This window comes from Juglans microcarpa x Juglans regia, chromosome 1D, assembly GCF_004785595.1.
Source record: "Juglans microcarpa x Juglans regia isolate MS1-56 chromosome 1D, Jm3101_v1.0, whole genome shotgun sequence".
NCBI classification, from domain to species: Eukaryota; Viridiplantae; Streptophyta; class Magnoliopsida; order Fagales; family Juglandaceae; genus Juglans; species Juglans microcarpa x Juglans regia.
This window is the reverse complement of record NC_054594.1, coordinates 22,904,019-22,927,281: the sequence shown is the minus strand read 5'-3', so window position 1 is coordinate 22,927,281 and position 23,263 is coordinate 22,904,019. Positions and strand designations below refer to the sequence as shown.

Genomic DNA, 23,263 nt, shown 5'->3' with positions numbered 1-23,263 from the left:
GGAGTGCACGTAGCTCATGTTAGAGCTGCCGCTGGTTAGGGGTAGTTAGAGGCCAACCCAATGAAGTCTTTAGACGCTGACGGGTCAAGGGGGAGCCGCTGTCATCCTTGTTGTGCCATAGCCAGGCTAGGCTGAGAAGTTTCTTGCCAATGCATTTCCGTGCGTGTGGGCGCGCGAGGGGGTCCCCGCCATGAAGGGTGGTCACAGACCATCCCCACGGGGACAGACAACACCGACGGTCACCTTGTGACCTATGTCACCTATGTAACCACCAGTGCCACTTTCGCACTGCGCCACGGCAAGGCCGTTACACTTCAAATTATCCTATTATTGTGACTCAAGGTGTGAGGCCTCTGGCGGCCGTTGGCCAACTTCGGTGGTCACAGGTAGCCCCGACGTACATAGATAACTCAAGCAGGCCAGGTGGTGGCCAGCGGCATCCCTCCTTGGCCATGCCATGGCTAGGTCGAGCTCCTATCTTACGAGTAGAAGGCAGTGCACCACAGTACCTCCGTACATCACTTCTTGCTGATGGTCCGAGCGGAGGCCACCAGTGGGTAGTCTGGGCTTGCGGCTGAAATGAACAGTGCCATGCATGACCACTTGCTCCAATGCACTATACACATAACAGCGCATTGTTCACTTATGTGCACAGTGCACTCTGGGTCCTTGTCTACTATTCACATGATTGTTCTGTGTATCCCAGCCCCTCTCTCTCTCTTTATTTATTTATTTATTATTATTATTATTATAAAGTATGCTCAAAATTGAGTATTTTACAACTTAAGTAGCTGGGATATTTGGCTCTGTGTCTGTGCAAAAATGACTAGGCGCCATTCCTTGCTAAATACACATAAAAATAAAATATTAGAGAGTCAAAAGTACCTATCTGGAATATTTCCATTTGCTCATTTGGAGATCATTTAGCATGCTGGAAAATTGTCCTCCTTCCACTTCCGGTGCCAAAGAAAAATCTCGACAGTATACACGAAGAAAAATCTCGTTCTTGACTTTCGAGTCACCTGGAATAGGTTATCGCGGGCATATGAAGTATACGCATGACCTATAACAATCTCACAGACGGCGCCACTGTTAACGTTGTGTTTCGCACGCTTTTGGGCCAAGTTTCAGCAACTTGGGTCATTCGAGTTAGGCCTCGATCAGTATTGTGTGGAGCCCCCGGCAGTGTCCAGTGCAGTCGTACGGTGTTGGTGTGTACATCCATTACGATAAATAATATTTAAATATAGAAAATAAAGAGAGATGAGCACATAGTTTTACATGGTCTGGCACTAAGCCTATCTCCAGTGGGGTTTGGGGAGGGGAGATTCCAATATAATGAGCTTGTTTACAGTCTCTCATAACCACTCGTTTCACACTGTACAATGGAAACTGTAGACCTGTTTGCTGGAGAAGAAGTTCTCTATGGAGCTCGCAGGTTGAAGAAGAAGTCCCCAAGTCGGAAGAAGTCTCAGTCCGAAAGAAGTTGAACCCCCTATCTGTAGGTTCTTCTTGCCTTTTATCTCCTGCCCTTAGTTTGCTTTAAGTCACTTCCCTACTTTCTCTCCTAACACCTTGTTTTTCCCTACTTTGTGTCAAATCCCTCATTTTCCTCTCCTGCCATTACTTTCTCATGCCTCTTGACACTTCCAAGCCTTAGTCCATTATTATCTCCTCTTATTCTCTCATATTTTATCTTCTAGTGAGTTCTCCTCTCAATCAGCTGGGCCTAGAAAATTCCTTTGGGCCGGGGGAAAAATCTCCTCACAAATATGTTTAGAAATTTTATTCTCAATAAAAACTAATTGGTGGTTTTTCATAAACTCATTTTTATTCTACCTCATATTTTAGTTTATACAAATTTTATGTAAAATCTGGATATTTTGGTGTCGCATTCAATATATAATGCTACAATTGATGTCTCAAATAAATATTCTTGTTTCATGAAATCTAAGGGATATAAGTGCTCAACTATTTTTTCATACAAAATGTCAAACTTAAATAATTCTTCTAATATTTATTTCACTTTGAAGTTCTTTTTAAAAAGCTTAGTATCGTATAATCAAGAACTTTAGGGTCTATATTAATAAAATTATTATTTCTTGTAAATTTAATTTTAGTTTTAAGTTTTTTTTAGAATTTACCTATAAAATTGAAAAAATTGTTAGGGGCTAAAAATAAAAATAAAAAAATTTGAAGGGATCCCATCATCATACTTACATGATGAGAAAATCTATTCTTAATCTGGTCTAGGAATCACAAGCCACACGAATATGATGTGTCAAACCGGTCTAACTTAGAGTCTGGACCAACTGAAATCTCCGAGTCCTTCTCTCGTGAAGCTTTTCCTCCCTTCAGAAATCCTTCACAAAAATACATCCTCCCCCATGAAAATTCCTCTCCTCTCGTGAAAAATCCCTCACCAAATCCCTCTCCCTCATGAACGAGACTATCTCCCTCTGAATCCCTCTCCCCCTGCAATTTTCTGATGAACCAGTGAAATTAAGGCCAATCGAAAGGTCTTGGAAACGAAATTTGAAGACCTGCAGTCAACTTTCTCTGTTTCATTGCGTGGAGATCCAATTGGAATAGACCTGAGGTTGCATCTTTTAGACATTAGTAAGGTGTTTGACGAGATGCTTGAGTGAGCCTTAGCTTCACAGGCTTCCAAAAAATGGGTCTTCAAGGAGTTACATCCATGCCACACCTATTATTGTTCTTTGGCATAGCCACCTGTCTCATCATCCCCTCTTACCATAGCATGAACTTCGAGGTCCACCACAACTAGCTTGCTCTCACACATTTTCCTTCTCTCTCTCTCTCCTAGTGGTACTCCCTCCATTTTCACCAACCTTATCGACTCCAAATATTTCACATACAAAAGAGCCTCAACTATAGCTCCAACACAGTGGTTTTATTTCAGGGAGTCACTGTAATCTTGTCTGATTTGTGTATGTTGTATGGAGATTATAGATTGACTAAGGATTTGGGTTCAAAGAGGATAACTTTGATTTGGGTATTGGTCATTTGGGGATGAGGGATCCATTGCGTGCATGCGTGCGGTGGGGGCATATGACAGGTATGCTGAAGAGGCTACGTGTAAGTTATCTATTGGTGGGTTGTTTATTGAAGATAAACAAATGGACCGTTTTGAAGATTAACTCTATATAGAAATTAAATAAGTAGTATGTGGTATATTAAGAGTAATGTTATACACAACATTTTCATTTTATTTTGATCATATTAAGTAGTATGTGATACATTCATCACTATTAGATGATAAAGAACATGTAATAAATGATCATGTAATGGTGATAAATGTGTCACATCTTACTTAGTGAGATGGTAGTATGGTGTATAGAATTTTTCATTAAATAAAGCTTGGAACGTATAGAACAAAAAAAAAAAAAAAAATCGAAGAGCGGCATTTCTCTGTACAAAGTTTAGAAAATTTTAGACAGCACGCAATAATTTCTATGTACATATAATTCTTTGAAATATAAAAAATTGAGCAATACTACGTACAGTCTCCAAATGGAGACTGAATTGCAAGCCTAGTTAATTTTGTCTTTAATTTTTTTCAAAATTACAAAAAATATCCTTATCAAAATGGTACTTTTTTTCATTTAATGAAAGACTTGCACATGCAATTTTCAAATAGAGACTGCAAATAGAATTTCTCTAAAAAATTTGGCACAACGTGGTTATGCCACTAAGAATATAATATATGATATATCTCATGTTATGTGGTGTGTTAGACAACTATCTCAAGGTCGGGTGGATTTTCACCTCAATTTGTCTACTCTACATGAATCAAACCAAAAACAAAAGTCAAAGTGAATGAAATCCCCATATCAAAATCCTAGATACCCAAATACAAACGAATCAACTAGATGCTTTTAACAACATATGAAAGCATGTTGATACAATCGCATAACAAATTTATTTTTACTAGTTGAGTTAGTGAGTATTAATTTACTTGCAAAAGCATGGCTAAGTTCTTGTATAAGTTAATACATGAACTTAGCCATCCTTTGGCTACATAAAATAATATTTTTACTTGTGAATAAAAAAAAAGTAGAGTTATCTATCTGCTTTACACTTCAGCTTTCCTTTCAAAAAATATATCCTTTGAAGTATCTCTCTGCTTAATTAAGTATGCTTAATTACTAACTAAATAGTTTTAAAGATGTTATACTTAGGGTTGAGCACAAACTCAATTGGAGTCAGTGTCTAGGAAATCCAACTCTGAATTTGTCGAATGTTGAATATGAACTCCAATTCCGACTCTAACTTCCAAAATGCTCCAATTTAACTCGGACTCTAATTTATTAGATCAGAGTCAGAGTCAAAGCAGAGTCAGATTGTAGCTTCTTTACATTATCATATTTAGCCCATTTTTAAACAATAAATGAATGAAACCACTGCGTCTTGGATAGTATTGAACAGAAGTGAAATTAAAGATATTGTCAAGAGAACTGAATAGAAAATAATGCTATAAGTCCCTCTCAATAGCTGTTCAGTCTATACCGTTCAAAAGGTACAGATAAAAAAAAAAAAATAGAAATCTCGACTTTTCATCAAGGATTGTGCAGATGCTACTAAGCAGCTCTTGGAACCGGCTGTCCTCTAGAACTCAATATTCTCAGCTTTTCAGGCGTCCTGCATAAAACATCACCTACAAAGAATATAAAATATCAAAACTCACTTTAAAAAGGGCTGCTATTCAGTCTCCTATTACTGAAGCTGTAGGGTTATGCTTTGGCTCATCTCATCCTCAGTTACATTTTCCCGCTATTAGTTAGTGAAAAAAGCACCGTAGCAATACTCTTAATACAGTAAAAACCATCTCGTTGTTAGTAAAAAATAGGGATATAATTGGAAGTTATGACATTGACGACTTATGGAAGTTATTTTTTACTAACAATGAGATGGTTACAATACTACAAATTTTCCTGCAATGAGATTGTTGGTCAAATTTTGACAACTTATGACATCTCTTTGTTAGTCAACAATACTACAAATTTTGCTACATCAGGGTTACAAATTAACATAAGTCGTCAGGGTTATACACCACCAGCTCTAGTTAAATTCGGAGCACAAAGCACACAACTTGTTGATACCACATTTGGCATCACAAGTAACAGGCATAACACTTTTTGAGAAAACAATGTTGTAAAATTTGTAGTGCGTATAACATTTCTGTGACTTGGTAATTGGCACAGTCCTGCAGCAACTGACGACCTTCATTAAGTTCAAGTTTGATTCATTGAGAAATTGAATAAGTATCAAGCTCAAGTTAAGAGACAAATAAACATGGAACCCAGCAACGTGGAAGCTCATAGTTTTCAAATGCAGTAGATAGTCCCAAAAAAATATATACCCAGTAATTCGTGGAATGTAACTAGGTGTTTTCTTTTGCATGCTCCATGTGTAATTGGGCAACGCCTATTTCACTTGTTTTAATAAATTTATTTTAGTTGGTGCACTGGTGGTGGTTTGGGGCAGGCGCATATTTGGGCTTGGGCTAGGGCTTTGTTAGGTTCATTTTGCTAGATGGATTTATCTTTTTTCTTTTGCACTCCAACTAGGCGTTTTCTCTTGTATACATCCAATGTACTTGGCTAGGCCTATTGGCATTAATAAATTTTTACTTATAAAAAAAAATTTAATTTACCTATAAAATAGAGCAATAGAGTCCAAAGAGTTGAAGCTATCCCCAGATAGAGCTTTCACGAAAAATAGCAATTTCCCGATTGATCGTATTTGATGTAAACAATAATAACACTAACAAGCATTTAGTGCAAGATAAATGTTGCAAACTCAAAATAAATATTTAAGCAAACCTTAGGAGGGGGCTGTTGAAATAGGCAAGGATGGTGGTGGTGGTTTAGTATCAGAGGAGGGTGGTTCGTAAATTCTGGCTTTCTTGAGGATTTCAGCAACGACCCAACGCTTACGTTTGCTAAGTGGCCTTGATGGATCCAATCGGACCTGAAATTCAATTTATCAATTAATGGGTGGAGAGAGAGAGAGAGAGAGAGAGAGAGAGAGAGCATTACGCGGTCTCCGATGTTGCATTGGTTGAGCTCATCGTGTGCCATGAACTTCGAGGTGCGCTTGACAAAGCGGTTGTAGAGATTGCTATGGAACAACCTATCTACCGCCACGACCACTGACTTCTGCATCTTGTTCGATACTACCATCCCTACCACTTGCTTCATCTCCGTCCCTCTGCCTCTCTTTCTCTCTCTCTCTGTAACTTTTAGGTTTTAGATACCCTTCAAGATGCACCGTTTCCTTTAATTGAAATTTAGTGCTCCCTTTTAATAAACCAAGAGTGTCATATTTTCATTCTAATTATTATGGGAATTTTGGAATAGGAAATAGTATGCATTTCTAATTTAAGCTAGGGCAGATTCAAGTATTATAATTATAATGAAATTTTTTAAAATAAATCTTCATAATTAATTCAGCCAGTACACAATATTACACAAAATATGGAAGAACAAAATAAATACTGTGATTTACAGTTTCGATCCATAACTAGTGTCGATCACCTTCAGTGGCTTAGATCAAAATACAGCGAGCTCACTAAAAATCCAGCAATGTAATCACTGGACTTAAAAACTCAAAATCAAAGCAATAGGCCTACACAAGTTGGTACAAATCTTCCCCATCTCCCAACCCCTCAAACAAGCAAAGCAGAGTAACTGAACTAAAGACAGGCTTCTCAATCCCCCCCCCCCCCCCCCCCCCCCCCCCCAAAATAAATAAATAAATAAATAACCAATTATCAAACATTAAAAAAATAATCCATTATTTTCTGTAAGATAATGAGATTGGAAAGTGATTGGCCTAAGCAACTTATTATGAAATTAATTAGCAACTGCCCTCTCACTAAAATATTACTAATTGAGAGAGTTCACTAAAAAAATAATTTTAGATGCTACATTGTAACATTTTTTAAATGTTAGTCTGAAAACAAGTAAATGTAAGTCTATCAAGTTAGTGTGGTTTTAAGAGCCATTTGTCTAGTGAAAACAAATGACAGAGGATTTGTTAGTCATTGCAGCAGTCTACATCTCTAACCTGACCATGTCATGAGTATACTTTGAATGAATGTCTTTGTGTAACAACTCAACTGTCTCATGACTGAATGGGTACCATACTGACAGATTTGAAAGAAAAAGGAGTTAATACAACGATTCAATATGAGAAAGAGACATAGTGAGAGAGAACCATACTGGTGGCGACGGGGGCAAAGGAGTTAGGAACTTAGGGTTTCGGCGACCCTTAGTAGGATTAAGAACAAATACTTCATAACAAGCCCTCAGATGCATTGGATTCTCGAATGTCAGATCAAGAAACCATATGTGACACCAATTCACCAACTTCAATTACGGAAAAAATCCAAGACACAATGACAGTATGTATGGTCTCCAACAAAATGTAGGGAAGGAGAAGAAAAGAAAACATACCATCTCAACATTAAGATTGAACAGAGACACCAAAACAACATAACAAAAAAAAACAAGATTTCAATTTCAATTTCTTTTCAATTTTCTTCGAATTTCTAAACATCTAAGGAGAAGGTGAATCCGCAATTTCAAACGATCTTTAAAGTTGAAAAACAATAACATAGGGAGAGAGAGGGAGAGAGACAAACCTTTTGGGATGAGATGCTAGAAGGAGGGATTCGAGGGAACAGGTGCAATGCGTGAGCTCCGAGTGCAGAAATGATTACAAAATTAGATATGAAATGTTTGCCTATTTATATTGTGTTGTAATGTGTTCTTGGGAACGATCAAATTGCTCTCCCCCATCAGAGTCTTTCTAGCTTCTACTGTTCACTTGCTCGGAATGCCCTTGATGGTAAATTCAAAAAAGAACAAGGGCCAACAAAAGATAATAAAAAAGAATAAGGACTTTAAGTGTAATTCCTCTACTGTGAGAGCAATTATGAGATTTTTAAAAAATTATAGACACATTATACTCACATTGTGTTATAGAATTTTATGTCAATTAAAATTAATTATTATATAAATAATTTTAATTACATAAAGTAAATATTATCACTTTACTCCAAGAGTACCTAATATTTTTTTTGGAAAGAGGGGTCAACCAGTAGGGCTGAGCACCGACCAAGTCGGAGTCAGTATGGCCATCCTCCGACTCCGACATGCTCATCCTCCGCTCCCACTCCGACTTGTCAGAGTAGTTGGAGCGGAGTCGGATTTGGGATTTTTTTGGGCTTTTTTTCTTTTTTTTTTTCAACTTCATTTTTGGCACACTTTTTAAAAAAGAATTTTTTGTGTGAGCTTTTAAATTTAATTTTTTTCAAAAATCACAATAAACACTGCAATAAAAAAAAAAAAAATAAGACTAATCACTGCAATAAACATCCACTCCCATCAATGCATCATCCATCATCCACATCCAACTAATCACTTCAAGTCTACAATAAACATCCACACCCATCATCCATCAACCACATCCAAAATCATTCACACCCACCATCCACATCAATCATAATAACATGTTCTAACAACAATTACAACAAACATTTTTTTAAGTTCTAATTTTGAAAAAAAAAAAAGAAAAAAAAAGAAACCCAACATTTTCTAAGTGCCAACCAAATTAAATGTTCCTGACAACAAACATATTACAACAAATTAAATGTTCCAAGTGCCACACTGCCATTCCAACTTCTAAGTTGTGCTAAAAAAAAATATGAAAAGATTTTAGTTAGAAAATATTTTGCTATGCCAACCAGAAAATGATAATGACAACAGAGCTAACTATGAATTTTGCTATGCAGTAAATATCCATTATCCTCCATGAATTTCACAGAGAATAACAAGTCTCAATTCCTAAAGGTGATAAAACTTCAACTTTGTACTTATAAAAATGTTCAACTTTGTGGAACACAGATTAACTGCCCAACCACACCATCAATTACAGAAAGAAAATAAAACAGGCCACATGTTCACTAAAACAGTCCCAACTTTAGCATCATATTAATATATAAATAGCCCCAAACCAAACCACAACACAAAAAAAAAAAAAAAAACTCCAAAAACAAGTATAATCACAGTTTATTCATTCAAAACATCCCAACAAAAACAGCCCCAACATTAACTTAAATTAAAACAGCCCCAGTATAATCACAGTTTTATCCAATCATTCCTTGCAACAACAAAAAAACAGCCCCAAGCTCATTCTATTTTAGTTACACAGATTTTACACAAACTCATCAACTGCAACATCCATCCATCCAAAAAAGTATAATCACAGTTTATTCCTTCAAAACATCCCAACAAAAACAGCCCCAATATTAACTCAAACTCATCAACTGCAAGTCTGCAACATCCATCCTATTTTAGTTACACATATTTTATACAAACTCATCATCACAAAATCACACAGATTTTACACAAACTCATCAACACAAAATTACACAGATTTTACACAACTGTATCATCACAACATTACAGATTTTACACAACCATATCATTGCAGAATTACACAGATTCACATTTTACACAAAGAGAGAGAAGACGAAGGGAGAAGAGAGTGAGGCTTACCGTGTCGACCGCTGCCTACGGGGGTGGTTACTGGGTCAGGGTGAGGTCGCGCGGCGACTCAGCGAGAGAGATACGAGAGTCGGGGGGACTGGATCAGGGTCAGGGTGAGATCGAGACTCGCAGGGAGAGATAGAGACGAGAGTGGTCCTGTGGAGGCTAGGGTTTTTTGAAGCCTGAAGCCGAAGGAAAATGGAAATTATGAGGAAGGGAGGGAGAGAGACGAGAGTGACTGGGTGAGGCACTGAGGCCGCGCCGGGACGGGGATGTGGGTGTCAAAAACGGCGCCGTTTTCTTTGATTTTTATGGATACACTAAATTTAATTTTAATCTTTGTTTAGGTTTTAACCCTAAGTTTTTTTATTTGTAGTTTTTATAATTGTTAGTATTGATTATTACTATTAATTATATGTTATCATTTATCATAAATTCATATAATACTTTTAATATCTTATCATAATATACTGTCTAATTATATATTATTGACTTATCATTCTATTTATATTTTTATAATTTTTTCCATCACTCAATTTAATTGTTAGTATTAATTAATGAAAATTATTATTTAAATTGACTTGTAGTATATTGACTAAAATTTAAATATAATTATTATACTAGTATTATTATACTTTAGTTAATATACATTAGTATTACATGTTATTATATTTATATATTAGTAATTTATTGTTAAATGGTAGTAATATTTTAATAGTATGATGTTTGTATATATTAAACTATTTTAATCAATTTAGTCTATATATATATATTATAGTATAAATATATTATTTAATAATAATGAGCTCATGTATAATATGGAGTTTAACTAACTATATAAAATATAATTATATACAAAATTTATGATTAATATATACAAAAACACATATTTATAAAATATATATAATATCGATTTCGGAATCGGATGCAAAGTCGGAGTCGGTTCAACTCCACCTTCGACTCTGACTACTCAGGGAAAAAAACCTTTGCCTCCAACATGTTAGAGTCGGAGTAGAGTCGGAGCAGAGTCGGAGTCGGATTTTCGAATTTTTACTTAACCCTAAGGTCAAGAGTACCTAACAGGTAGTTTTTTATAAACTCATATTTTATTTTAGTGCGTAGACTATTTTATACAAATTTCATGTAAATTCTGGAAATTTTGGCGCCACATTCGAAATATAATGCTAAAATTGATGTCTCAAATAAATATTCCTGTTTAATGAAATCAAAGGGATACAAGTTCTCAACTATTTTTTTTATACAAAATGTCAACCTTAAATAATTTTTCTAACACTTATTTCATTTTGAATTTCTTTTCAAAAAGCTTAGTATCGTATAATCAAGACTTTAGGGTTTATATTAATAGAATTATTAATTCTCATAAGTTTAATTTTAGTTTTAATTTTTTTTAGAATTTACCTATTGAGTTGAAAGAATTGTTGGGGGCAAAAAAAAAATTAATTTTGAAGGGATCCCATCATCATAATTACATGATATATAGAAATTAAATAAAGCTTGGAACAATATAATATATGATATATCTCATGTTATGTGGTGTGTTAGACAACTATCTCAAGGTCGGGTGGATTTTCACCTCAATTTGTCTACTCTACATGAATCAAACCAAAAACAAAAGTCAAAGTGAATTAAATCAATCCCCATATCAAAATCCTAGATACCCAAATACAAACGAATCAACTAAATAGTTTTAAAGATGTGATACTAGGTTTATATGGGTCTTTTCATCATCAAAACAACGTTACCCATCATGTTAAAGTCACACTAATATGTTTCATTTTCACTTTATATATCCAAATGGGATTACAAGGATAGGGTCCAAAAAACGTTTTATACGTTCGGGTTCTCTGTCCAATCTTCTCCCAAAAGTCCAAAGAAGAATGGTACGAGTCTATTAAGAAACTTTAGAGCCTCTTACACAAATCTCATATTTGACACGTTTTTCCTACTAAAAGTTCACTCAAACCTGATTTTTCTACATTTTAAAATTGAAAATATCTATTTATAAGTCGGTATGAATAACATATCTAGTAAAGTCCTTATATGACATAATTTAATTTAGACGAGAAATTTTAAAATCTGAATTTTACAAATCAAATCTTATAATTTAAATAATGTAAATGTTGTGGTCTACATGCCAGTTTAAAAATATAATAATTTATTAAAATTTTATGGTCGAATATATTTTAAAATATCAAGTTTTTACATGCGACTTGCTGCATTTAAAGAGAACATGTATTTTCTCTTATTAAATACCAAAGACCATGATGTTTTTGCACGAGAGAGATTATATCCAAGAGATAGTCTTATTTATCTAATTACTGTCATACAAAGTGGAAATATTACATGTTTTTGAGAAAGAGTACTCATTCTTGAAGATATTATCTAAGGTGTTAGAACTTAGAACCACTTCCTCGGCCAAGCTCTAAAAGGATTTCATAGTCTCATAGAGTTTTTGCAAGCAATAAAGAAGGAAAGATATGATGAGTTTTGGCATCAGGGTTACATTCTATTTATAGATGAAAATTGACAAATTCTAGATTACGAAGGCCGGTATGTAGTCGAAACCTATACATCATTTACCACTAAGTTACACTCAACACGTACCATAATTTAGGATTGGGAATGCATGAATAGTTATATAGTCTTTGTTGAACAAAAACCGATTGTCACCAGCAAAATATTTCACCTTGTAGTCCAACACGGCACGCAATTGTCATTTTTAAAGATATTTCTACAACCTAATTTTGCCTAGGGATGTTTTTACTTGCATATCCACTCTGAAACTCGGCAAAAGAGGAAGAGGTAGGAGTCAGATCCCTCTCAATTCTTTTTTATTTTTTAAGATTATTTATATTTTTTTAATTTGTAGTTTTGTTTTTTACATTTGTACATATTTTTTTATAATTTATATTTTTCTCTTGTTTTTAAGGGTTTCCAAGTTATATTTTTGTCTTTCTGTTTTGTTTTGTTTTTTTAAGTCTTTTTTCTTCATTTCAAACTATATTTGTATTATTTGTATGTTTTTTTTTTCTATTTTTTTTTTTTTTGTAAACAATTTGCATTTTGTTAAATCATTTTGCCACACAGGAAGCACATCAACGTATTAAACAGATGTAAAGAATAGCAGTGGCACAAGTTTAATGAGTTTGGTTTGGGATAGAGTTGGGTTTAATTATGCAACTGTGAATTGTGCAACTGCAGCGTAATCATTTTGAAAAAAGTGAATAAAATATAAAACCCACTTGAAAAAAAAAATTAAATTTTTAATAGTAAAACCTATTTTTTTTCAAAGTGATTGCGTGACGTTTACACACTTCTGTAAAATTACTCTTATCAAAATCAAACAAAAACAATAACTTTGGAGAAGTTCAAATTGTATCTATTTATATACAAACCCAAGTGTAGACAGACATCATCGGTCGGGTTGTTTGTTGAGTATATCGGGTTAACCGAACTAATAGTTGGAGACTCGAAGAGGAATTGGAAAAAACAATAAGTCCACTCAATGAGCCGTTGCTATGGTCACATAGGCATGGATTTTTGTTTACAGCAAGGTAAGTGCATTTTGTTTTGGGTGGAGAAGATCATGCCAACAAGAGCGAAACTACCATATGAAGTAGAATTAATTAACAATAACCAGTTTCCAAGTAAAACAGCATTGACAGTTTCAAAGGCCAGACGTATATATTTCACTTATAGGTCAGAAATCTCGGAAACTCATTTTGGGGTCTATCCTCTTCCCACTTCCTCTTCCCCTTCCTCTCCCAGTTCCTCTTCCCCTTCCTCTCGAACCTGTGCGCCTGGAAAATGATTTCCCATGCTTCATTTCCACGAGCGAATGAAGCAACTCATCGCAGATAATGCAACCAACATAAAGGGTTGCTCCGTCCTCCAAAGGTGTAGTTTTCTTATTGAAGTCAACTTCTAGGAGTTTAGAGTCACAATCGGGACATCGCTCCTCGGTGGTGGAAATCCTGTGAGCACCTTGAGGGAGGAAGACAAGGCAATTGCACATATTGCAATCAAGCCTCCACTTGGGAGCACTTACAGGGTCTAGGACAAGTGTCCCACTACATTCCGGACAAGCACAGACTCCTTGGGAAATCAGTGAATGTCGGCATGTGGGGTGAGGGCAGAGGAGGCATGGCATTCCAGCTCCCTTCCCCAACTTGCTAGTACTACTGGTTTTAGCGGCACCAAAGAGTGTGTCAACACCTTCAAATGGAGGGCTATTGTAGCAGTATGGGCAGAGTGGGAACGACTTCCCTTCTGGACCAGGCATCGAGAAGATCAGAAGCTCAAAGTTGTCTAATGGGCAAGAAAGTTCCTTGTAAAGCTGCAGAAGAAAAAACAATTTGGTTATCTTTAGCCATGGATTTTGGAACAGAATGCCAATAACTGCATGCCGGACAAAAAGAAAAACAGCTCAGTTGAGTGGGGAGGTTAAAGGCCTCCACACCCGGTTTTTACAACATCCTACTGCGATTAACAAGATTCAATGTTAATCCCTTGGAACAAATTTACTAGAGCTTATAACGAGCTTGAAAGCCTTACGTTTCCAAAACAATACCAAGGGAAAGTGATAATTAGTAAAGCATTTTGACATTTTGACTATGGAAACATAATTAGTTAAGCATCTTGACTAATCTGTGTACGAATTCAGTGCGTTCTTCATTATTATGGCCAAGGTTTTCATCAGATGAAACAAGCTTGTTCAGATATTTTGGACAGAGTAGAAGTGAGATATTATTAATTTCAATTACATTTTAGTTTGCACTTAACCTCAATTACATTTTAGTATTAATTTCAATAGTCATTGTGTATGGTAACATGAGAGAGAGAGAGAGAGAGAGAGATTAATGAGTGTACAAACACAGTGTAGACAGTTATATGGTACCCCCTTTGTTTACAAAAGAGAATACTGATGGTAGTGCTTTACGAAGACCAGAGAATATACTGAAATGTCTCCAGCAATTGCAATCTCAAAGAAACTTTTTTGAAGTACTGCCATTACACTTTTATCCATAATCCAGTTTTCTTTAACGTAAGAAATAAATTCATATAAAAAATAATCCTACCTTGATAGTTCCATTTTGAGGAAGATAATAAACTTCCTCACATGTACCACAGTACATACGTGATGGTTGCATAGAGATATACTTCATGTATCGAAGGCATTTCCCACACTTGCTGAGAGCACGTCCTGAGTCAGCGAGTGGGGAAAACTGCGCTTCAAACAACGCATCCATGTTTTCAATCTGGAACGTCATTTAGAGAATAAATAAAAAAAAAACAAACTATAAGATGAGTTAAGGAGATTAGCCTAATTTCAAGAATTTCATAACAGTACACAAGATGTCATGGCGAAGAATATCTGAAGGAATAGGCTCAATATGGGTGGATGCTGGATTAAAGAATAATGTCATGCAACAGGCACATCATTAGCTTGGAGTGAATATCTCCTATAATTCCCCACTAAATCCAAAAAATCAGCAGATAATGGATTTGATATTGATAAAACGTCCTTTGATGTCAGGTGCGCCAACAACAAAGATCTTTCTGCTGCTACATTATATTGCAATTGACTGACTATATGGAAACTGAGAAAGTGAGCATCTATGTAGTAAAAATAGTACTTTTGTGTGTGTGTGAGAGAGAGGGAGAGAGAGAGAGAGAGAGAGAGAGAGAGAGAAGGGTTTTTGGGGGGGGGGGGGGGGGGGACTCAATGAGCTAGACCTCTTGGGTTACCTTGACAAATAAACTTGCTTGTCAAAGCCAAAACCATAATGCTTCTTCCTCGAAAGGAGTTCAAGATTACCCATGACTTCAAATTGGTAAAAGGTGATTTGAGTTTGCTTTCAATCAAACAGTCGTGGCAACTTCAGTGCTCTAGTAGCAAAGGGATTTTACAGTTTAAAACACGATTTTAAGAGAGGAAAGGGAGTTCCCTAATATGACGGGGAAGGAGATGCAAGACTAAAGATTTTGGAAATGAATACATGAGACCGCATAGCCATAGACAGTTTATGCAAACAACCTGCTGTACTCTTGTGTATCATGTAATCAATGGAACTTAATCTCTATTTCCAGGACAAACCAAGACTAGAAGCACGTATGCAAATATGATGCCAACATGCACATCAAGAGCAGGCTAAAAATGTATAAAACCTTTCCATTACTGCAATAGGCTAACTCATGGACAACATAATATATATATATATATATATATATATATTATGATGAGGAATCTAAGAGATTGTGCAAATGTAACATGCCTTTTATCCGGTTAAACCCCGGACTCGTGTAACACGTCCTCATGACATGGGTCCGGTAAATCATTGGCTTTTTCACTGATGAGACTTGGGCCTAGCAATTGTTTGCACCCAAGGATTCGAACCTATACCTGAAGGGAGCATATCACCAAGACCAATACCCTTACCACATGAGCAAACCCTAGGGGTTAACAACATAATATTAAAGCTGAGTGAGTTGTCTCAAGTCACTTGGTCTGGCATTGCCTAACTACTTTGGGTCACTACAGCTGAGGTCTAGACTAGACATTCGTGTTTGCTTGTGACAATTAGACAAGCAGTTGTCTATATTAATATCTGAGGACTTATATAGCAGTGACCCATATTTTGGTCCTAGTTGGGAGTCTCAATTCCACCACATCCTACATCATACACTACGTGCTTTTATTTTAGGATATGCAACCTTGTAGTCCTTAGACATTCCCTTGCGAGTGTCTCATCCATCGGCTGCATAGTAGCAATCTAGGTGCTGACCTTCCTAAGCATAATCTGGCATTAAAGTGTGTGTAAGTGTTTTTTTTTTGGGGGGGGGGGGGGGGGTGTTATTATTGAATCAACGCATAACAAGAGAAAATGGGAAAGGGACACAAAAGAGGAAACTTCTAATAAAGTACAAGTTAGAAAATAAATTTTAGCCCCCACATTGCCCTCTAAACTCCAGATCCAGCATCATGCCAATCAGACTTTAATTGCATACAATAAATCTTCAGAACCACGGTTCACACCCATGATTGTGCTTGTATAGTTGGACAACAAATTTAGTGATTGAGTCATTTGAGAAATAACAATAAAAAAATTACACCTTAACAGTTATAGCAACGTACACATGCTATGCTCATATGTTCCTTAGGACTTCATATATTGATGCATCGGATAATAAAAGTGAACCTTATTTCAGATTGTCAGGATGGTAGATATTGTAATCTTACAAGGTTGCGACCTTTTGTTTGAGGACAACCTTATGTTTGAGGGACACTCTATTATTCTTTCAAATTACCAAGGCATTTTACCCCAATACAACAGATAATTGGAGAAACAGAAAAGCTGAAAGCTAGACTGAATTGAATTGAAGTGATAAGAAAACATTATCAAGCAGGGATATAGCTGACAAGACATCCAAGAATACGTATTTTAATGTAAGTAATCAAAGGAAATCAGCTTGACTCAGTTTAAGCTCATAACATAACTTGCATAAGCTCGATTTGGCCCATTTGAGCGATAACACACGAAATACTTATGCTTTATGTGTTATAATTGGATCATTGCCCAATATGGCGTGGCCCTTTATATTTCTTCTTTTCAAGAATTTCTAGCTCTTTTTCCTTTTGCTAGTTAGGTGGATCTTCCAGTACACTAGGGCAACACCCTTTTTCATCTTTAATAAATCTTTTATCTTACTTATAAAAAATATGACATATATTTTCCAGAAAACCTAAGAATATCTCCTATATATTTAGTGTATATTATGTAACTTGTAAGATATACTACAGGTATGATATATGTTTAACATCTATCATATATGTTTGAGATCTGTTATATTTGTCATATTTCATATTTTATGCTCCTAAGCAAGACCCTGACCTAATACATTTTACATTATAAGTATGTTTTTTCAATAAAGATATGGGGAGGATGGTGTTCGAATGAGGTGACTGGGCTATATAGGGTGGGGCTATGGAAGCACATAAGAAGAGGATGAGATACATATTTGAGAAATATCCATTTTGAGGTGGGTGATGGATCCAAAATCAAATTTTGGCACAAGGTATGGTGAGGCGATAGGGTACTTGAGGAAACTTGTCCAAAATTCTATGGTATAGCAAGAATGAAAGAAGTCTCGATAGCGGACCTCTTAGTTCTATCCAATGGTACTCCCCCCTGGAATGTTACATTCTTCAGAGATGCCCAAGATTGGGAAGTCTTTTTCGGAGTTGTATGATCTTGTGTACTCTACTTGAATTGGGGGGGGGGGGTGTTGAAGATAAAGACTTTTTGGTGACCCTTTAAGAAAGGGAAGTTCAGCATCTGCTCTTTCTACCAAGTCATGACTACACATAATGCAAATCCATTCCCATGTAAGAGTATTTGGAAGACAAAGGCACCCCTAAAGGCAATCTTCTTTGTATGTATGGCTTAATTTGGGGAAGAGTTTTGCACTAGAAAACTTAAGGAAACCCCAATCATTGTTATGGATGGGTGGTGTATGTAAACATCGAGTGGAGAGTCCACTGATCATCTACTACTTCATTGTGAGGTTGCCATGACCTTGTGGAATGAATTCTTTGCTTGGATGGGATTAACTTGGGTGATGCCGACAAAGGTAATCAAACTCCTAGCTTCTTGAAGAGGCCTTTAGGGCAACTCTCAGATTACAACAATATGGAAGATGGTCCTAACATGCCTACTGTGGTGTACTTGGAGGGAGAGGAACAAAAGAAGCTTCGAAGATTGATAGAGGTCAATAGATGAACTTAGGAATTTCTTTTTCTAGACTTTACTCCATTGGTCGATTTTATTAATAGCATGAATTTTTATGCACTTCTTATCACTAAACTAGCATGCATAGGTGATGTTGTTGCATACGTCCCATATACTTCGGCTCTTGCTTATTCTTATGATTAATAAAATCTTGTTTGCCAATAAAAAGAATAAAGATACGTTTTTTTCTTAATTAAGATATGACTAAATATAACATGCATTCAGCAGATAGGGTATAGAACATAAGATATTATAATTATTTTAGCACATTCTAAACATTTTAATATATGATATGCACATGACATATTTAAATACTACGTTAGTTCTACGTGTGCATAATATTGGTATAACTCTGTAACATCCTTGTCAAGGCCCACACTGTCCCCCCAAACCAGAAGCCAAAATAAAACTGTTCCCAAACTTGCTGACAGAGGGACCAAGAGGGTGCCAATTTTCATACCAAAGAGTGGTTGGGTTGAATCTGAAAAGTGCACTGTTGGGTAGACTAAGCTCGTGAGCTTAATAGATTGTAAAAAGTTGATAGGATCCCTTTTTCTTTCGCCCCAATGTCGCCACACGATGGAGGCATGGACGCCAAAAAGGAGAGGAATGGGGTTTCTGCTCTTTGGGGTCGTATCAATTGGTTGAAAGGTTTGTAAGAGAATGTTGTTCTCAGGGTGATGGATTTTGTTGGTATGGATTTTGCTTTAATCACTTCGTGCCACATAAGATTACTAAATTGATTCTAATGCAAATGATCACAATCACTTATCCAGAATAAAATTTCACCATCCAAGGACACTAGCCACATTTGTGTTACATCCCAAAAAAACAGATCATAATTAGAGTTCCAATGAACCACTTGTATAGCCTGGTTCCACCTTGTACACAACTGATGTGGAACATAGTGCATATTCACACAACCTTCACAATCCAATCCTACCCTATAGAGCATAATAAAAATAAAAATTTTAAGCAACACAAAAAAGTTCAACTTTTCAAACCTGCTTAACAAAATAAGTGTACTTTTGCTTGAATTGTTGCAGTACATGTAGCACAACATGAATATGATCCATTTGACCTTTAGCAACAAGAGTAATCTGTTGCTCAATGAAACTGCGAATATCTGGCAAACAGAGATCTGGATCAATACATTGATAGCCTCTTATCAAGGTGATACCTAGGCTAGTTGGAACCAACTTTCTGCCAGCTTGTACCTGCAATTTGATTGTAAAGAGAATATTCAAACCTTTGAAAAGAGACTTTTTCTATACAAACCCACTGTTTAGCAAAAACAAAGATTTAGAAACCTGCACATAGTTACGCTCGCCTATGTTGTTAATATGCACAGGTATTGATGCATCCGTGCCTATTCCATTCTTCTCCATCAGGGAAATCAGTTCACTCTCAGTGAGATAATCCGGAGGTGCAGTACTCCCTGTAGATTTTAGAAACTCAAAAGGTTTACACAGTTTTATAACTTTTTCTATTTTTCTTCATTTCATGCATCTTAGACAGTAGTGTCGTCCTTCACTTAAAAGAGATGCAGCATGTTAAAGCTCACGTCACTACCCATCATCCCACCCCTCAACATCTCTCCTCAAAATCTCTTCCCTCCGCCCAAACCAAAAAAAGAAGGTGAGAAACTCCAAGAGAGAGGGTGAATATATGAACATTTTGAATTTCTTAAAGCTCAGAAAATAAAAAGAAAAAATACAGAAAAGTGAAAAGGGTACGCATATATAATATTCTTTTAGGAGGGTAAAAGCCCTACCTCATATAGCTCCACTTTTGATGCTTCTATCTTCTCTCCTTTTATAAACCGAGGAAGGTTTTTCTCCTTTACTGCCAACCATGGCATGACAGATGTAAATCCTTCAACCGTAACATGCTGCCCTGTGCAATGGAAGAATTCTCCACCAATTGAAAACTTGACATTTGTCCTAGAATGCATTAAAAGAATAAATAATTAGTTTCAGCTCCATACATAACACGTGGTTAGATCAAACTTTTCCTTAAAAACATATGAACAAAAAGCAATACGGTGAAACAACAAACTACAAGTACAAAATATAGCTATTTACCTTACATACTTGCAGTCTGGAGAGACAGTCCCAATAAAGTGTTGACATACATACTGGTATAATCTCCAAGCATCTTTGCCTAGTATATCCTCGGTTGCTGACAGCATTGGGGTAATAGGAGGATGGTCACCTGCATCTGTTCCAGATTGTGGTTTACGATACCCATCGTTAAGTAGTCTCTGTACATCATTGGCCCATGCTGGGTTGTTTGCCAGTAAAGCAAGGGTGCCTCCAAAGTCAAATGAAGAAGGATAGGCCGTGCTCTCTGTACGTGGATAGCTAAAGGAGGAGCATAGAAAAAGGATTTGATGGCCATTAGTCTCTAAACATATAGCCACAATCAATTAAGGGACCAATAATAAGCTGAGAGATGGATTTTATTAAGACATGGGTTTTATCAAAAGACATTACAGCATATACTATAACAAAATTCATTCTTCAGTTCCTCCAAGAAAAATTCTCCAAAAATTTCTTGCTCTCCAAGTAGTTCAGGTAGAAGATATATTGTCCATAAATCATTATCAGTTCTAAAAAAAATGACCAGAAATCGTAATCTAACAGGAAATTAATATGCTACAATTTCTACAGTTTTTATAATAAATATGGGTAAAGAAAAAATTCAAACTTTGAACACTCAACTTTCAATGAATATATCCTGAAACATCCCACCTCCAAAACCTACTCAGCTTTATCCATAATAAATGTATTTCATCATGTAGCGGCTGTTGCAGTGCAGATAAACTACTATGAGAATTTTATTTTCGTCATTGGAGAAAAAAGAACTTGTTCAGATGGGAAAAGGACTCTAAAACGGAAACAAAAGACTCCACAAATAAGATTACATGGCAAGTATTGGTTAGTCTTTGAAGACAATCTGTATTTATCAATTAACCGTCACTCCTTAAATTAAAGTCAGTTATCAAATAACAATCCTATGTTAACTCCAGTATGTATTGTCCAATCTTATAATTTTTTCAGAAAAGATCATAGCTTCGCCCCCCCTCCCCCCTCCCCCCCCCCCCCCCCCCCTTTTCCTTTCCCTATTTCTTTTCTTAATACGAACTCTGGATCTGAAGACAATCATTCTGGTCTCGAAGTGAAGGTTGGATATGGGCTGTTTTAATGGAATAAAGTGATGTAAAAAAAAATAAAAAAAAGAACCCGATAAAAGCAATCTAGTGGATCAGACAGAAACCTCCATATAAGGCAGACTAGTAGTGAAATTGTTGGAGTGAAGATGTTTTATTGGGTGTTGGGAAAGGAAAAAGAAAAATTTATATACAAATATTATAAAGTTAAAAAATTATTTAAATATAATTTTTTTTTTTGAAGTTTGTAAAAGTTATATTGATTTTTTGTGTTTTGTTTTAAAGTTTGTAAAAGTTGTATTTATTTTTGTGTTTTGTTTTGAAGTTGGTAAAAGTTGTATTGATTTTTGTGTTTGAATAATGATTGAGTAATGGTTAGATGAAAAAGTTGAAAATTTGAAATTGATAAGTGTTTTGTATTTGAGTGATGTTTGAGAATGAAATTATGAGAAGTTTTGAGAATTTTGAGGATTATCATGGTGTCCAAGCATGCCCTAAATATTGCTGAAGACTGTCAGTTGATAGTTCTCCCCAAGGCCTTAAGAGTAAAATCAACTCAGATCCATTTCAATTGGGCCTACTGATGACAATTCAATTTCTAGCTTAGTCCAGCAAAAACTGGGCTAACCATTGCACAATCCAACCTTTATACTATACTCAGATTGGGCCTATCGAAGCTCGGCCAGGAGTTCTTACTTCCATCCAGCCCAACCTGAGGTCAGTTAACCCAACTCATTGATCTGGGTTTTTTTTTTCGCCCATTCAGAGTGGGACAACACAGAGCGGGCCAACCTGCTATTCAATTAGTTTGGAACAATCAATTTCTCACCAGGTTCAAATCTATTCAACACAAGCCAATGGATTGGTCTGAATAAACTGTTTATTGTCTTAAATGAGATACATTCTGCTTTGGTCTGGCGCAAACAATTTTTTGCTGATCCTATTCAACTCAATCTAGTTCAAAATCCCGCCTATTTGCAGCTAACTTCCATTAATATTTGTTGCCGGTTGCTGTTATGGAGATAAATCCAGTACAGTTGTGGCTTCCAAGTAGGGTGTGGTACAGATGACTTCCATTAAGCTAACTGGTAGTAAACACCTCCAGTAGGCTAGGTTAGTTGAGGTGCTTCTACAAGCCAAAAAAAAAAGAAAAAGAAACCATTTAACTGTTGATCCTCCTTCCTCTAATATTGTACTGTATGGGAGCAAGATGATACATAGAGTATGACTTGATAATGGAATATATGGGATCCAAATATTGCATCTAACTTTATCTTTGTACAACCTGCAAAGAAGATTTGGGACCGTGCCACTAAGTTATACTCTTGTCAATAACCTAACCAGAATCTACCAAGCTCCTCGTGAATATTTTTCTTTGCAATAGGAGAAAAATGTATCGAAGAAAGACTTTCATTGATAACTCATTTGTGAGGATCTCAATCAATACCAGCCCATTACTACAAATATCAGATTTCAGAAAATGGAAAAGCAACATGAAAACAAGCATGTCATTTCATTTCTTCCTGCTCATCATCCCAAAAATTATCCAATGCGGTCACCATTTTAGCAAGTTCAAGCTTCTGTCACAATCTGATGTTTTTTCCTGACAGTGGTCCAAGTTATCAGATAATGGCAATTCCATTGAACTTGTTGTCCCATCTGGATGTGGGATGATCATCGTAATTGTGGTGGTAGTGGTGGTA

The 23,263-nt window shown here is 36.0% G+C and overlaps 3 protein-coding genes across 8 annotated transcripts in view; all 3 read right to left on the bottom strand.

Annotated features, from left to right (window-relative positions):
* LOC121254637 (coatomer subunit beta-1) overlaps nucleotides 1–7,701 on the bottom strand; it is a 31,677-nt gene extending 23,976 nt beyond the window's left edge. The window contains exon 1 of the mRNA XM_041154766.1: nucleotides 7,670–7,701. The gene's annotated coding sequence lies outside the window, so the exon portion shown is untranslated. The remainder of the gene's footprint in view (nucleotides 1–7,669) is intronic.
* LOC121254688 (30S ribosomal protein S17-like) lies at nucleotides 4,413–9,844 on the bottom strand. 5 transcript variants are annotated; one of them, XM_041154831.1, is made up of 4 exons: nucleotides 9,587–9,844; nucleotides 6,063–6,320; nucleotides 5,847–5,994; nucleotides 4,413–4,678 (listed from the first exon to the last, which is right to left on the bottom strand). In XM_041154831.1, the coding sequence occupies exons 2-3, from the start codon at nucleotides 6,222–6,224 to the stop codon at nucleotides 5,848–5,850; spliced, it is 309 nt and encodes a 102-aa protein (XP_041010765.1). In that variant the 5' UTR covers nucleotides 6,225–6,320; nucleotides 9,587–9,844; the 3' UTR covers nucleotides 4,413–4,678; nucleotide 5,847. The 5 variants fall into 5 exon arrangements, with proteins under 5 accessions (XP_041010765.1, XP_041010772.1, XP_041010759.1 ...); XM_041154838.1 differs by having other exon boundaries at nucleotides 6,063–6,323; nucleotides 9,588–9,844; XM_041154825.1 differs by having other exon boundaries at nucleotides 6,063–6,300; nucleotides 9,588–9,844.
* Nucleotides 9,845–13,094: 3,250 nt separating this feature from the next.
* LOC121254653 (DNA topoisomerase 3-beta) overlaps nucleotides 13,095–23,263 on the bottom strand; it is a 55,521-nt gene continuing 45,352 nt past the window's right edge. For both annotated transcript variants that reach the window (XM_041154775.1, XM_041154783.1), the window contains exons 10-15: nucleotides 20,473–20,751; nucleotides 20,163–20,331; nucleotides 19,699–19,827; nucleotides 19,393–19,605; nucleotides 14,678–14,857; nucleotides 13,095–13,935 (exon numbers count right to left, since the gene is read on the bottom strand). In XM_041154775.1, coding sequence (XP_041010709.1) covers nucleotides 13,300–13,935; nucleotides 14,678–14,857; nucleotides 19,393–19,605; nucleotides 19,699–19,827; nucleotides 20,163–20,331; nucleotides 20,473–20,751 — 1,606 coding nt within the window. In that variant the 3' untranslated portion in view covers nucleotides 13,095–13,299. The remainder of the gene's footprint in view (nucleotides 13,936–14,677; nucleotides 14,858–19,392; nucleotides 19,606–19,698; nucleotides 19,828–20,162; nucleotides 20,332–20,472; nucleotides 20,752–23,263) is intronic.